Below are 15,138 nucleotides of genomic sequence, written 5' to 3' on the forward strand. Positions count from 1 at the left end.
TTTAGAAATTAAAAGACTTAACCTTTAGCACAAAAGAGTTTTCCAAACATTATAAATCGGTGATGTGTGACTCCTGTTGAGTCTGGAAGGCTGGCATGACACAGATTTCTAAATGGAAACGGAGCTCCAGCGAAAGCAGGTTCCAAGGATCTTTGCTATGCTTGATCTAAATGGTTTCATGGATGTCTTCAAAAAGGATTCAAGCTTCTACATTAACAGCGACGGGACTGAGAGCTGCCACAGGGTCCAGAGGAGTTGCCACGAGCATTGGAGGTGGAACAAGGGTTGGAGGGAAGCCTGGGGAGACACAAAGGTTTAGATTCGGTTGTGGATGGGAGTGGGCAGAACCTTAAGGCACACTTAACACCTTGAAGTCAATGAGACAATCAATGAATTGATAATGGTTGTGGTTGACATCATGTTTACCTGATATAAATCCTTCTTTCTCTCTAAGGTTGCCTTGTATAAATGTGGAAGGTGTTTCTTATGTGGTTCTTTGAAAATACTCTCCCATCCTATTGAGCTCACATAGAACTTAAAACAAAGTTTTCTGTCCTATGGTTCTGAGTAACAATCTCTTTACCTTGTTAGCTCTCTGAGGCAGAGACTACATTCCCTTCAACTTTGTGCCTGACCACATTTCCATAAATTTCACAGATCACTACATACATAGCAGACACTTCATCAATGCATATTGTTTGATGAGATGAAAATATGGCCAGCATGTGAGTACCCATAATGTTTTGTAGTCCCACCTGACATGTTTTCCCAGAAATCTTTAGCATCATACTCACTTGCTGTCCTCACTCTCCAACAGGCTCCGGTATGTGTTGATCTCACTCTCCAGGCGAGCCTTGACATCCAGCAGCACCTGGTACTCCTGGTTCTGACGCTCCAGGTCACAGCGGATCTCAGACAGCTGGGACTCCACGTTGGTGATTGTGTTCTGCACCTGGGACAGCTGAGAGCTGTAGCGTGCCTCAGTCTCCGTCAGTGTGTTTTCCAGAGAGTCTTTCTGTGATGGGAAGACCAAAAATAAATAAGTCAGTATTCAGACACAGGCTCCTTTAAACAGTTTCTCTATATTGTTACAAACAAGTCATAAGCTGCAAAAGTTAAGCACAGTTTGTGATCTGAAGGGACCCCAGAGACTGAATTCCCTGGCTTTGCATTTCTCAGCAGGACATCTGAACAGTACCCACCAGGTTGTGCTGGGCCTGCAGCTCGATCTCCAGGGAGCTAACAGTGCGTCTCAGCTCCATGATCTCAGCCTGGCTGGACTGCAGTTGCTCTGAGCTGGATGCCACCTGCTTGTTCAGTTCCTCAGTCTGAAACAGCCAGAGGAGAAAAGATAGGATCAGATCCTGCCTTACAGACCCAGGAGGGTGTCTCAAGTCCTGGGTGGCCAGTTGCTTAGATGCCCACCTGTTTGGCAAACCATTCCTCCACATCTCTGCGGTTGTTCTCCACGAGGGCCTCATACTGAGACCTCATCTCATTCAGCACACGGTTCAGGTCAACGTTGGGGGCAGCATCCACCTCCACGTTGAGGTGCTCACCAAGCTGGCTTTTCAGGGCATTGACTTCCTGAAGGGATAAGAGAAAGAAAGAAAGAAACACAAACAGAGAAGTCTATAAATAAACTCTATTTGTTTATCATTATCATTATTCACCAATGTGGTGGAGGGAGGATTGCGCTGGAATGTAGAAAACAGTTGATGTAAAAGTCCACTGTTAGCTCTGGCAAGTCAGACCTCCTGTCTCTTTTCTTCATCTCTATAATGAAGATGCTTGATTCAATAGTATCTAAAGTTTCTTCCCACTCCAAGATTTTGTTGCATCATTTTGATCTTCCTACTGCTCACTGTAAACCTGGCCTAGCACGTGGTTTACAATCATTGCTATGTAAGTATAAAGAGTCCAGGTTTGACTCTCCTCTTTCATTTCACAGAACTCTCTTACCTGCTCATGGTTCTGCTTGAGCTGCAACAGCTCCTCCTTCAGAGACTCCGCCTGGGACTCCAGGTCAGACTTGCACAGGGTCAGCTCGTCCAGCATCCTGCGCAGGCTGTTGATGTCAGCCTCCACCAGCTGTCGCATGGAGTGTTCTGCCTGGTACCTGTCCACACAGACAAAAGTCAAAGGAGGTCAAAAAGACTTTGTTTCCTGAGCTTTCCTTGGCTGATATAATATCATCCATTATATTGGGAAATATTCTGAGTTTTTAAAATATTTTGAAAGGAAAAGAAATACAGAGGTGCAGGATGAGACCATTTGTTCTCTCACTCCTATAGAGAACATGTCAATGAAGTACATAAGTTTACTTTTAGCCCAACATTATTGGTTCTAAGAACCCCAATCAGATTTCTATCAACTAAGCCCCACTATCTTTTTCTTTACTTTAAGTAAGTAAACTTCATAAGGTAACTAAAAATTGTCTTAATGTGCTCTGAGCCTTGATTTCTTCATCTGTAAAATGGAGACAAAGTGACCATTTCATAGGACTGGCCTAGAGATAAATAAGTGGCATAAGTGAAATCACACTGTAAACTCCAAGGTCCCATAAAAAATAAAAAGGACTCTTAGGGCTGTAATTGTCATATCCAGAACAATTGAAAGATTCTCTGAAAGAAATGGGTATTAGCTCCTGTTCTGTGATTGAGTCATTTCTTTCTGATGACTGAGAATGACTAGCTTGTATTAAGAGATCAATGTGATATTCACTTCTTAACTTGGTCTGACACAAGTAAAAAGAGAAAGAACGGTGGTTTCTTACACTCTTTCAAACAAAACTTAAAACCCAGGATCTGAGAGCTAAGGGAACTTTAGAAGATATCTAACTCAGGGTAAAAAAATCCTTCCAATCTTATCCTAGATATCTTCTAATTGTATATTAACCAGGACATAGGTCATCACATTTCAATCACCACCCCCCTCCCAACCCCATTACTATATCCCATTACTACACAGCTCTGATCCTGAGAAAGCGTCCTTACTTGGTTCTGAAGTCGTCGGCAGCCAGCTTAGCATTGTCGATCTGCAACACCATCCTGGTGTTCTCAGCCTTGCTGGACAGGATCTGGAAGATTAAAGCACTTCAGAATAAGCAAGGCCTTTATTTTTCAGGAGTCCTACTGGCACCGTGGGAGCTTGGTGGCTCCATATGATAAGCACTGGACTGTGAAACATAAGGTCTGAAGTTGAAGCCCACAAGTAGCTCCACGCTAGAAAGATGAGGCTAACTGCTCCTGTAATCGCAGCTAGGGAATCCTGTATAGGGTCACTATGAGTCAAAATCGACTCAATGGCAATGGATTTTGTTACTTTCAGCAAGCACCATCCCTAATAACCTGCTTATGTGGAAGGAACATGATGGAAAAATCATAGTATATCATATACGAGGGGGGTTCAAAAGTCCGTGGAAAAATGCCATTATCTTCCAATTCCACCTTTCCACAGACTTTCTGAAGCTTCCTCATATAAGGTGATTAAATGCTGTTTATGTGCAATATGTGCTCAATTATATCTGAGAAGAATGAATACCTCACTCCTGAAAGTTAAAAGGTGTTTTCTTTAAGTTACATTTTTTTCAAATAACTCGGAGTGCTTCAGATTTTCAGTGTTAGGATAGAAGGAAGACCAGAACGGTCAAATGGAACTGTGCCCTTCATTAGGAATTCTTCTCTTCTTGGTCTGTCTCTGGATTCCTGCAGGAATTGGGTAGCCAAGTCTCACAGAAGGCGGCCAACAGTTCCAATTGACTTAGGAAGCAGCATTCAAAAATCAAACATTACATTAAACAAATCTACTGTACAACACCTCTTCAAAGTGTTCAAGTGCAAAGATGTCAATGTGAGGACTAAGGTGCACCTGACCCAGGCCAGGGTATTTTCAATAACCTCATATGCGTGTGAAAGCTGGACAATGAAAAAGGAAAACTGTAGAAGAATTAATGCATTTGAGGTATGCGTTGGTGAATAATATTAAAACTTCCATGGACTACTACAAAAAAAGCAAATTGGTGTTGGAAGAAGTATGTCCATAATGTTCCTTAGAAGCCAGGATGGCAAGACTTCATCTCTCATACTTCACACATATCATCAGGAAGGACATATTTATCATGCTTGCTGAAGTGGAGGATCAGCACAAATGAGGAAGACCCTCAATGTGATGAATTAGCACAGTGGCACCAATGTGTACTTGAACAGAACAACTCTTGTGAGCATGGCACAGGATACAACCAGTGTTTCATTCTGTCATGCATAGGGTTGTTGTGTCAGAGCTAACACTACAGCAACTCACAACAACAACAACAATGTCCCCTGGATGCTAAAACCAGTAAAGTTCAAGGCAAAAAACAGAAGTTGGATACTCTATCTTTATACCGCCTTACTTCCAGCCTGCAGCCTCTCTCCATTCCCCCTGTACTTTACCAGTGTTGTTCTTGCTTTTGCACGTGGCTTCTCCCTCTTCCTGGACTGTCCTGGACTGCCCTTCCCCACCTAATAAGGCTCCTTGTATAACACCCATTCCCAACTTCTGCATGCAGTCCCTTCTTTCCTGGCCTTCCACAGGACTTTACACAGAGCCACATTCACCATGGTCATTTGTGTCTACATATGCTTTCTCTATTAAGCTGTGAACTCCTTAAAGAAAGAGACAATTTACTCAGTGCTTTATTCCCCACCCGACTGCTGTGCCTAAGGCTCCCTTAATGGATAAGTGATAGTCACATCACTTGACCACTTTCTGTCATTCATTTTGATGGAACTTTAGAGCAACGAAGAATCAGTGCCCTAGGAGAATTAAGGATTTGTGCTGCTGAATACAAACCCATGCTCATCCTTCACAATCCTGCAAATATTACTTCCACTGGAAAGCCTTCCCTAATCTTCACCAGGTATTAGGTCCTACCTCTGTGCTAACTCCTTACTTGCACCCTTTCTACACATACACTTAAGACATTGATTTCTCACTATCTCCAAGTCTGCTTTAGTGGGTGGTATGTATGTCTATGTACATTCATGAAACTTCTGGAATCAAAGCCTGTTTGCTTTGCCATAGACGCTGTCATTTGCTACCATTTTTAAAGCCTTAGGAATTTATGGATTTAGTTAAGAAACTCCAAAGTCAGAGAAACAATTCAGCTGCCCTTTTTTTTTTTTAATTCCAATAATGCTCTGCATAAAAAAACAGATATTCTGATTTTAAGAAAGAAGCCCTTTGGAAGCAAGATACGTTTTATACTGATTTGAGTTTGATTCTTTCCACTATCCACAGTCTCTATCCTTCCCTTGTGATGACTGAAAAACAGAGTTTCTAAGACTACCTGAAGTTTCCTGCCAAAGTCAATGCATTCTGTATCATTACATCCTCAAGTTAGTTGTGAGCAGTCTTAGATCCCATTCAGAAGTTGGTATTTCATAAGAATGAATCAATGAAACCAAGTGCATTAAGCTGACAATGTAGTGACCACATCCTCACCTTCTGCTGGAGCTGCTCGATTGTCCGGAAGTAGGACTGGTAGTTCGGGGAGGCATAGGGCACCTGCTTCTGGGTAAACTCACGGATGCGGCCCTCCAGCTCTGCATTCTCTCGCTCCAGCTGGCGCACCTTCTCCAGGTAGCTGGACAGGCGGTCATTCAGCAACTGCATGGTCTCCTTCTCATTGCCATTGAAGGAGCCCTCACATAGTGAGCCACCCATGCCCCCAGAGGAAGGGATGTTGCGGGCCCCAGGCAGGGTGCATCCATGGCAGCTGGGGGGCAGACAGGGCCGGGCAGAACAGCTTGTGCGGCAGCTCATGTTGGACAGGAAGCAGATGTACGACTGGTGCTGGGAAGGAATGGAGCTTTGAAGGTCAGTTTCACAGCCTATTTCCTTTACTCTGGTGTAAACCCTGATCCTCTCTAGGAATTTATATTCTGTCAGCAGTGGGTGTGGCAACCACATACAGTATTACCCCGTGTTACCCTTTTTGGGAATTTTTCATCTCTAGTTTAGACACCTCACAAGAGTCTTTTACATCATAAAATGCTTTACTCTGGCTTCTTGTAAGGTCAGAACTACTCACTAGTCATTATTTTTGGTTAAGTAAGAGCTTCATGGTTTGGCTTCAAAGTGACCAACCCTTTGCTATGGCAACACAGGGTGTTGATTTAAGGAGTGACATCTGAACTCTATCTCTCAGAGTTGACGGGACTTCTGCATCTCTTTCTCTGAAGAGAGATTTATCGAATATGTGTCTGTACTGGATAGAACTCCATGAGAAAAACAGACCAAGGAAACTCACTCATGAGCCACATGGTGGAGACTTCTGAAATCTGCGATTAGAAAGGACTTAGAAAATCATACAGCCCAATGTCCTTCTGCTATTTCATCAATCATCCTTACCCTTCTCCTGTGGGGCTGCGGGAAGCCTTCTACACTTCCCTCTCTACTATTATGCAATGAACATTAAGAAACTAAGTGTGGCGCTATGGGATACGCACTGGATTGCAAGTTTGGTGTGAACCACAATGTCAGTGGTTCAAACTCACCGGTTGTTTTTCAGACATCCTATACAGAGGTGTCAATGACACTTAACAACAACAACAACAATAACTACGTGTGTAGGACCCTTGCTGGTGCTGGAGAATAAGTACTGAACTGCTAACCACCAGCTTGATGGTGCAAATCCACCAGTCACTCCATGGGAGAAACATGAGGCTTTCTTCTGTAAATATTTGCAGGCTTAGAAAACCTTTCTAGGGTCTCTATGACTCAGTAACACCCTGTGACATACAAATGATACAACCTTCTTGCTGAAAGCAAAGAGAACTTAAAATACTGATGAAGATCAAAGACCACAGCCATCAGTAAGTGTTGCACTTCAATGTAAAGAAAAGAAAATCCTCATCACTGTACCAATAAATAACAAAAAATGGAGAAAAGGTTGAAGTTGCCAAAGACTTCCTTTTGTTGGGATCAATCATTAATACTCATAGAAGCTGCAATCAAGAAATTAAGTTACGTAATGCATTAGGTGAATCTGCTGTGCAAGGCCTCTTTAAAGTGCTGGAGAGCAAAGATGCCAGATTGAGAACTGAGGTGTACCTGACCCAAGACATGGTATTTTCAATAACCTCATATGCATGCAGAAGTTGGACAATGAATAAAGAAGACTATAGAAAAACTGGTTCATTTGAGTTATTGTGTTGGAGGGGAATAATAAAAGTACCATGGGCTCCCCAAAGAACAAACCAATCTGTGTTGAAAGAAGTATGCCCATAAAGTTTTTAGAAGCCAGGTAGGAGAGACTTGATCTCTCATATGTAGGACATATTATCAGAAGGGACCAGTCCCTGGAGAAAGATATCGTATTAGGTAAAGGGTCAGTGAAAAGGAGGGAGAACCCCAACAAGATGGATTGTCACAGTGACCACAGCAATGAGCTCAAATGTAGCAACAATTTTGTGGTTGGTATGACAGGGTAGTGTTTCATTCAGTTGTGTATAATGTCACTATGAGTCAGAATTAATTCTATGGCATCTAACATCAACTACAATGAATTAGAATCCATTTAGTGGTAATGGGGTTTGTTTTTGTACTATGTGCTTGCACACAGTATGACTGTTACAAAGATGACTCCTGCTTAGTGAGCACCACTGGACACCAGGCTGAGCAGCTATATCCATTATCCACTCAGTCTGCACAACACCCTGTAAGGTTTTAGAGATGAGGACACCAAGTGTCTGAGAAATTTCCAAGGTCACAGAACTCATACATGGTCATCAGAACTCAAACCCAAATCTCTAATTCAAACAACCATAGTCTCTCCATTACATTACACTGTATCTCTCTTTCAGTTTTCACATTACCTAGAAGCAATAATGCAGAAATGAATTCAATGGAACTCAATCAGTATTAGACAATACTCCCTCCTAAATTGGCTAAATTAGAATGAATCAAGAAAAAACAAGCCTGTTTTCTCTATCAAAGAACCAAGGTCGTTTCTATTCTAATAGAAGAACATTTAGTAAGGGACAAAACATAATACCCACTTTTTTCTGTTGTTGTCATTTGCCATTAAGTCTGTTCTGACTCATCATAATCCTGTACAGGTTTTCTGAGGTGCAGCTGGTGGGTTTGAATGTCCTACATGTGGTTAGCAGCCCAGTGCTTATCCTACAGCATCACACCCACTAGAAGTCTGATAAAAAGGAAACCCTCAATTGATCTGGTGCAGAAATACCTGAATCAATTTCTTCAAATGCTATGACCCTGCAAAGCCACCATCACAAGCTTTGTCAGACCTTGTGATCATCAGTGCATTTTGGCAAACAGACATTCTGCCATCATGTTCTTCTGAGTGTAGCTGTGAACTATGAGGATTGTTTTACTGTTAGTCTATCAATGCTCAAAGTAAGGAAGCTATTTCTCAAAGTATTTCCTTTTGGGTGCTCAATCAGTGTTTGCCTCTCTCTTTCTCTGGAGAGACCCATTGCTTTTGTCACCCTTTCTTGAGACTTGTCTTCATGGCCTGTGACCTACCTTTTCAATTATCCTCATTGAGGGCAAATCTTCAGCTTCTGAAGATGTGTTTATTTTTGGAACCAGCCAAATGTCACTTGCAACCATGCCAAGTGATTAAGGTAAATCACCAAGCTGAGTAGTACCTTTGTTGTTGTTGTTGTTAGGTGCCATTTGAGCTGGTACTGATTCATAGAGACCTTATGCCCAACAGAATGAAACACTGTCTGAACCTAAGCCTACCTCACTATTGTTGCCATGCTTGAGCCCATTAATGTTGCCACTTTGCCAATCCATCTCACGGGGGTCTTCCTCTTTCTCTCTGATCCTCCACCCTACCAAACATGATATCCTTCTAAGTCTGAAACAAGTTATGACAGTAATACCATAATGCCTGCTTTTTTGGGTGATTTTAAAGTCATTTTCAAGGAGGCATTCCAAGTATGCTTTGATATAAGACAGCTGCATTAGAATAAGTGTGTATGTCAAATGCTTTAAAGGTGCTGGCATTCACAATCCACAACTCTCTGCCACTTATGCTTGAATCTCTGCTTTAAATTGATCTCAACATTGGTGAGATGGGGAATGGATGTACTGGTGTAAAGTCAGTACCAAACTGATTTAAGCCCAATTGGATGAGATGAAACATCATAAATATCTGGATTCACTGACTTTTATATTATTACCACCTGTCCTCTCAACTTCTGAGTATCCAGAAGAGAAACATGGACTACGGATCTCATTGCTGACATTAGATGGTCTTGGCTGAAAGCAGAGAATATTAGAAAGATATTTACTTGTGCTGTATTGAGTATGCAAAGGCTTTCAACTGTGTGGATCATGAAAAACTATGAATAGCATTGTAAAGAATTTGTATTCCAGAACATTTCATTGTGCTCATGAGGAATCTGTACATAGACCAAGAGGTGGTTATTTAAACAGAATAAGGAGATACTGAATACTTTAAAGTCAGGAATGGTATGCTTCTGGTTTGTACTCTTTTGCCGTCTTTATTCAATCTGTATCCTGAGTAAATAATTTGATACATTGGATTATATCAGAACGTGGCATCAGGATTGGAGGAATACTTATTTATTATCAGTCTGAAATATGCAGATGATACAATCTTTGTTACTGAATGCAAAGATGATTTAAATCACAGAGGATAATAAAAGACTATAATCTTCAGTATAGATGCACCTCAATTTAAAGAAAACAAAAATATTCACAACTATACAATAAATAAATCATGATAAATGGAGAAAATAAATCTTTGAAGTTTTCAAAGATTTCAGTTTGAAATCACAAAAGCACCAGTCAAGAAATCAAACTGTATATTGCATTAGGCAAATGTCCAGCAAAAAATAAAGTAATTTTTTAAAAAGATAAAGTGTTAAAGAGCAAAAATATCAGTTTGAGAACTAAGGTGCACCTGACCCAAGTCATGGTATTTTCAATTGCCTCATAGGCATATGAAAGTTGGACAATGAATATAGAAGACCTTAGTAGAATCAATAAGGGGCTCTAGTAGCATAGTGGTTACAAATCAGACTGTGAACTGCAAGGTCAGCAGTTCGGAACTACTAGCTGTTCCATGGGAGAAAGATGAGGCTTTCTGCTCCCATAAGGTTTACAGCCTCAGAAACCCTGTACAGGGTTGCTATGAATCGGAGCCAACAGCACATAACAACAACAACAACAGTAGAATCGATGCATTTGAATTATGGTGCTGGAGAAGAATATTAAAAGTACCATGCACTGCCAGAAAAACAAACAAATCTGTGTTGGAAGAAATACAGCTTGAATGCTTCTTAGAAGTCAGGATGGCAAGACTTTGTCTCTCGTACTTTGGACATGTTATCAGGAGGGACCAGTCCCTGGAGAAGGACATCTTGTTGGTAAAGTACAGGGTCAGCAAAAAAGAGGAAGATCGTAACAAGATGGATTGACACAGTGGCAGCAGCCATATGAGAACACAGTGGTCACAACAGTTTTGAGGATGGTGTAGGACTAGGTAGTATTTTGTTCTGTTGTGCATAAGGTCACTATGAGTCAGAACCAATTTGATGTCACCTAACAACAACAACAAAAATTCTTTTCCTTCTCTCTCCATGGTTTCTCTGCCTCCAGTCAGCTTCTACACCTCAGACTGTGCCTCTAAAATCCACCTGTGTACTATTCATTCTTCCATTCCCGCCCACCTCCACCTTATTATCTTTTACAAGCCTCGTAATCGATCTTCTTTCTTTTCTCACCAAGTCCTACCAGCTTCTATAATCCATTACTTCCCATCCTATATAGAGCTGCCAGATGTATCATATAGCAACCTTTTTGTAAGACAATCTCACACCCACACACACACAGACACACACACAAACATTTAAAACACTGCCAAGTATAGTTCTACCTACCTACCTTGGAATTTCATCTTTCAGTACCATATATATTCACTTCTAGGGACCCTAAACATACCTTCTCATTTCACATCTTCTTCCAGGCACAGTTCATGCCTGGAAAAAAAATTCCCTCTTCTCGCACCTGCATACACTCAGCTATATCCCATCTAAATTTATTTCAGAATTATGCTAATATTGTACATAAGTATTTGACTGAATTAAGGAAGTATATAAAGTTTTAATGACCTTCTCATGATTTCACTGGTATTATTAATTCTTTATTCTACTTACAGTATTTTATATTCTACATCACGCTTTAATTAGATATAGTTGATGCCTCTTTTGAACAATCTAAAGTCAACAAGACAGAAAAAATTGACATGAAAAGAATATTTGGGTTTTCAAAGCCCTGATCCAGTGCTCCCTCCTTCTCAGAGTCTACTCATCACCCACCCATAAATACTCTCTCACGCCTCTGAAATCCATCATTCTTTATATATACCTTTCTACAGCCATATCTGTGAAAGTGAGTCAAAATTATCTGCACTCGGTTATATTAAAATGCCCCTCCAAGTCCATGATTGATGACAACATTGTGTATGCACGTGAATGATTCTGTTGAATAGACAAGTGTCAGTGGATTATGTGACAAATCATCTGCAAATAAGCCATGGCTTTGCCTATGAAATAATCCATCAATCACTTCGGTTTGGAAAACTTTGTGCAAGATGGATACCAAAGCAACTCATGCAAGAGCATAAACAGAAGTATTTGGACATCTGTAAACAAAATTTGGACTAATAGTCAAAGGAAGGTAAAAGTTTCTTTTTAAAAAAAAAAAATCATTACTGGTGATGAGACATGGATTTCTCACTATGAGCCTGAGAGTAAACAGCAGAGTATGGAATGGAAACATTCTCGATTGCCAGCCAAAAAAAGTTGAAAAGTCAACCATCAGCTGGAAAATTAATGCTTACAGATTTCTGGGATTCTCAAGAGCCAGTATTGGAACACTACCAGGAAAAAGGTTCAACAATCAACAGTGCTCATAGTGAGATGCTATGCAAGGGCTTTGTGACTTAGAATGATAATGCACATCCACAGACCTCTGCCCATACTGTTGACACTCAGGAAATTTTTCATTTTGAGGTGGTAGAGCATCCTCGCTATAGCCCTGATCTTGCTGTATCTGACTTTCACCTGTTTGGTATACTGAAAGCAGACTTTGGAGGACAAAGATTCACCTCTGATAAAAACAACAACAACAACAACAAAAACAAAAACCCGTGAAGATAATGGTGCATTCTTGGCTACCAGTTCAGTCTAAAACATTTTTAATAAGGGAATAAAAAAGCTTGTTGACATACAGACAAAGTGTATTGAAAATCAAGGAGATTATGTTGAAAAATTATGTATTTGTCTTTTCTAAAAATTCCAGGAATTCTAAGGAAGGTAATTACTTTTTATTTATTCTATTTGCCATGCACTGTGGATTATTCTGATATTTACATAAGCCATAATATTGTATCTGATCAAAAACCCTTCAATAAACACAATGTGTAAATCAAAATTTAACAAACAGAAAGATTTTGCAGCTGTCCCATATAATTTAGGTAAATACCATGGTTTGACTCTGATGTTAAGATGTGAGCAAATTGCAATTGAGGTTTAAGAATATTATTTATTGTGGAAATCAAGTCTATTTCTATGGGAGAGATCTATGGGAGAAGCTTTTTCTCAGCAAAGAACTCCTCTTTCGTCTGCTTCTAGGACTCTGCTTGCAGCATGGCCCCCAAATGCTCATCTTTGCTCCTGTCTCAAATGAAGAAACCTAAGCTGCAGGAGACTTTGGCCCATCTGAACTTACCAAAGGGAGAAAAAGAACAGCAGGAAGCAATTGAACATATTGATGAAGTACAAAATGAAGTAAACAGTCTTAATGAATGAGCCAGTGAGGAGATTTTGAAAGTAGAACAGAAATATAACAAACTCAGCCAACCAGTATTTCAGAAGAGGTCAGAATTGATTGCCAAAATTCAAACTTTGGGGTAACACCAACATTTGTCAACCATCCACAAGTGTCTGTGTTGCTTGGGAAAGAGGATGAAGAGGCAATGCATTATTTGACCAGACTTGAACTGATAGAATTTGAAGGTATTAAATCAAGTTACAGAATAGATTTTTATTTTGATGAAAATCCTTACTTCGAAAATAAAGTTTTTTCAAAGAATTTCATCTGAATGAGAGTGGTTATCCGTCCTCAAAAATCAACTGAAATCAAATGGAAATCTGGAAAGGACTTGATGAAATGCTCAAGTCAAACAAAGAATCAAGCCAGCAGGAAGAGGCAACATGAAGAACCAGAGCTTTTTTACTTGGTTTACAAATCATTCTGATGCACGTGCAGATGAGTTATCTAAGATGATGTTTGGCCAAATCCGTTACAGTACTATTTGGTTCCTGACATGGATGATGAAGAAGGGAAAGAAGAAGAAGATGAAGAGGAGGAGGAGGATAAAGAAGAAGGTTTGGAAGATGTTGATGAAGAAGGGTAAGAAGATGATGATGAGGAAGAAGAATGCAAGGAGGATAAAGGAGAAGATGATTAATAAGAACACTGAGGGAGTCCTTTTTTTTTTTTAATTTTCTTCAGTCCCTGGGAGCAAGTTGCAGTCTTTTTTTTTTCCTTTTTATTCTCTCCCCTCTTGAGCTCACTCGTCCGAATCTTGAGGCCTCTTTTCTCTCCTTTATACCATGGTTTTCAACTTCTTTGGTGGGAGGTGGGGGGGGGGAGTATCTTGAGCAGATACAGTGGGAAAAGAATCTCTACCCCTTACTGTTCCCAAATTAATTTTTATCCCTTCCTGACTCAACAAAAAAAATGGCATCAACACATCACCATGCTCTGTGGGGGAAAGAAAACCTTCTGCTCCCTTTGCTCTGCTGGAAGCTGGAGGGTACTAGGCCCCTGTGTACTAGTGCATAGAATTCTAGCTTTCTTCCTCCTTTCACTGTATATGGGGCTCAGAGATTACACTGTGTCTCTATGTGAACATGGACAGTTAGCATTTACCAACATATATCTGTCTACTTTCTCTTGTTTAAAAAAAGAAAAAAAATCTTTTAAAAAGTAAATGGGGTTGGGCGGGGCTTGATGGTGGTTAAGGTGGAAGTGTAGTGAAGGTCGCTGTCAGCAATAACACAGAATACCAGGCAAAAAAGAGCCAGGACAGAGCTCCAAAACTCGGACCCACAGAGATAGGAGTATTTTAAAGGTTTGAAGTCTTATAGCTTGTGGAGTTGGGAGCTGAAGTAAAAAATCGCATATTTTTGAATCTTCCGGGCCAGGCTCGGAGTCCTGAGCCCACATCCTGGGCAAGACCAGGTGGCAAGATGAAAAAGGTGGAGCAGAAACATCACAGAAAAACACCACAGGAACCTTGGGAAAAAGGTGCACAATATACTTTGTCAGTTTTGCATTGTTTTGATTTTATTTTTTTCTTTGGTATCGGGTAATTAGTGCATTCACTGTTTGCCCATTTCCATTCTGGTAAATAGAGGAAGAGCCTGAGCTGAGAGGGCACCCCCCACCCTCACCACTGGTGGTTTATTCTGCCAGGAATCCGCACAGACACTCAGCCCAAGCTGAGAGGCTGATCTGTCTCCCTTTTGGTCTGTTTTTTATCACAGGTAGGAGAGGAGTCCTGGTGTGGTGCTGTGGGTTAATGCGCCAGACTGCAAAGCCTTTTGAACTCCAAGGTCAGTGGTTCAAGCTCACCAGCTGCTCCTCGGAAACCCTAAACAGGGTCACTATAGGTCAGAATCGACTCGACGGCACTTAACAACAAGGAGAGGAGGGCAGAAGTGACTGAAAGAGAGTTAGGACATTAAAGAAATACTTATATAAGCTACAACTTTTTTTTTTTTTCTCCTCTTTTTCGTCTCTCCCTCCTCTCCCTTTTCTGTGATTAGAGACTGCTGTATTCAGTCTTATTTTTGTTGGTGCTGCATTCTTTTCTTCTGTTTTTTTCTTTTTCCTCTTTCATTTTTGTTTTTTACCCAACTGGTGGTGTTCGGCTGTGACATAGCCTCCCTTCTGCTTTTGGAGTACTCTTTGTCTCCCTATATTACACAAGAAGAGTCAGCAACTGCTGCCAAATAGCCAAGCTGCAATCACACTTTATAAAACACCAAAACCCAGGCAATAACCAATTCCAGCTGCCATATACCA

General features: G+C 40.7%; 1 protein-coding gene and 1 pseudogene across 1 annotated transcript; one reads left to right on the forward strand and one right to left on the reverse strand.

Moving 5' to 3' along the window:
• Window positions 1-212: 212 nt before the first annotated feature.
• On the reverse strand, window positions 213-8,619 carry LOC102841259 (keratin, type I cuticular Ha4-like). The gene is made up of 8 exons (XM_006833687.1): window positions 8,533-8,619; window positions 5,485-5,835; window positions 2,997-3,079; window positions 1,963-2,119; window positions 1,426-1,587; window positions 1,203-1,328; window positions 795-1,015; window positions 213-297 (listed from the first exon to the last, which is right to left on the reverse strand). The coding sequence occupies exons 1-8, from the start codon at window positions 8,617-8,619 to the stop codon at window positions 213-215; spliced, it is 1,272 nt and encodes a 423-aa protein (XP_006833750.1).
• A 4,073-nt stretch (window positions 8,620-12,692) lies between these two features.
• Window positions 12,693-13,516, forward strand: LOC102841639 (annotated as a pseudogene).
• The last annotated feature ends 1,622 nt before the right edge of the window (window positions 13,517-15,138 follow it).

Source organism: Chrysochloris asiatica, unplaced genomic scaffold (assembly GCF_000296735.1).
Source record: "Chrysochloris asiatica unplaced genomic scaffold, ChrAsi1.0 scaffold00007, whole genome shotgun sequence".
In the NCBI taxonomy this organism is placed as follows: domain Eukaryota; kingdom Metazoa; phylum Chordata; class Mammalia; order Afrosoricida; family Chrysochloridae; genus Chrysochloris; species Chrysochloris asiatica.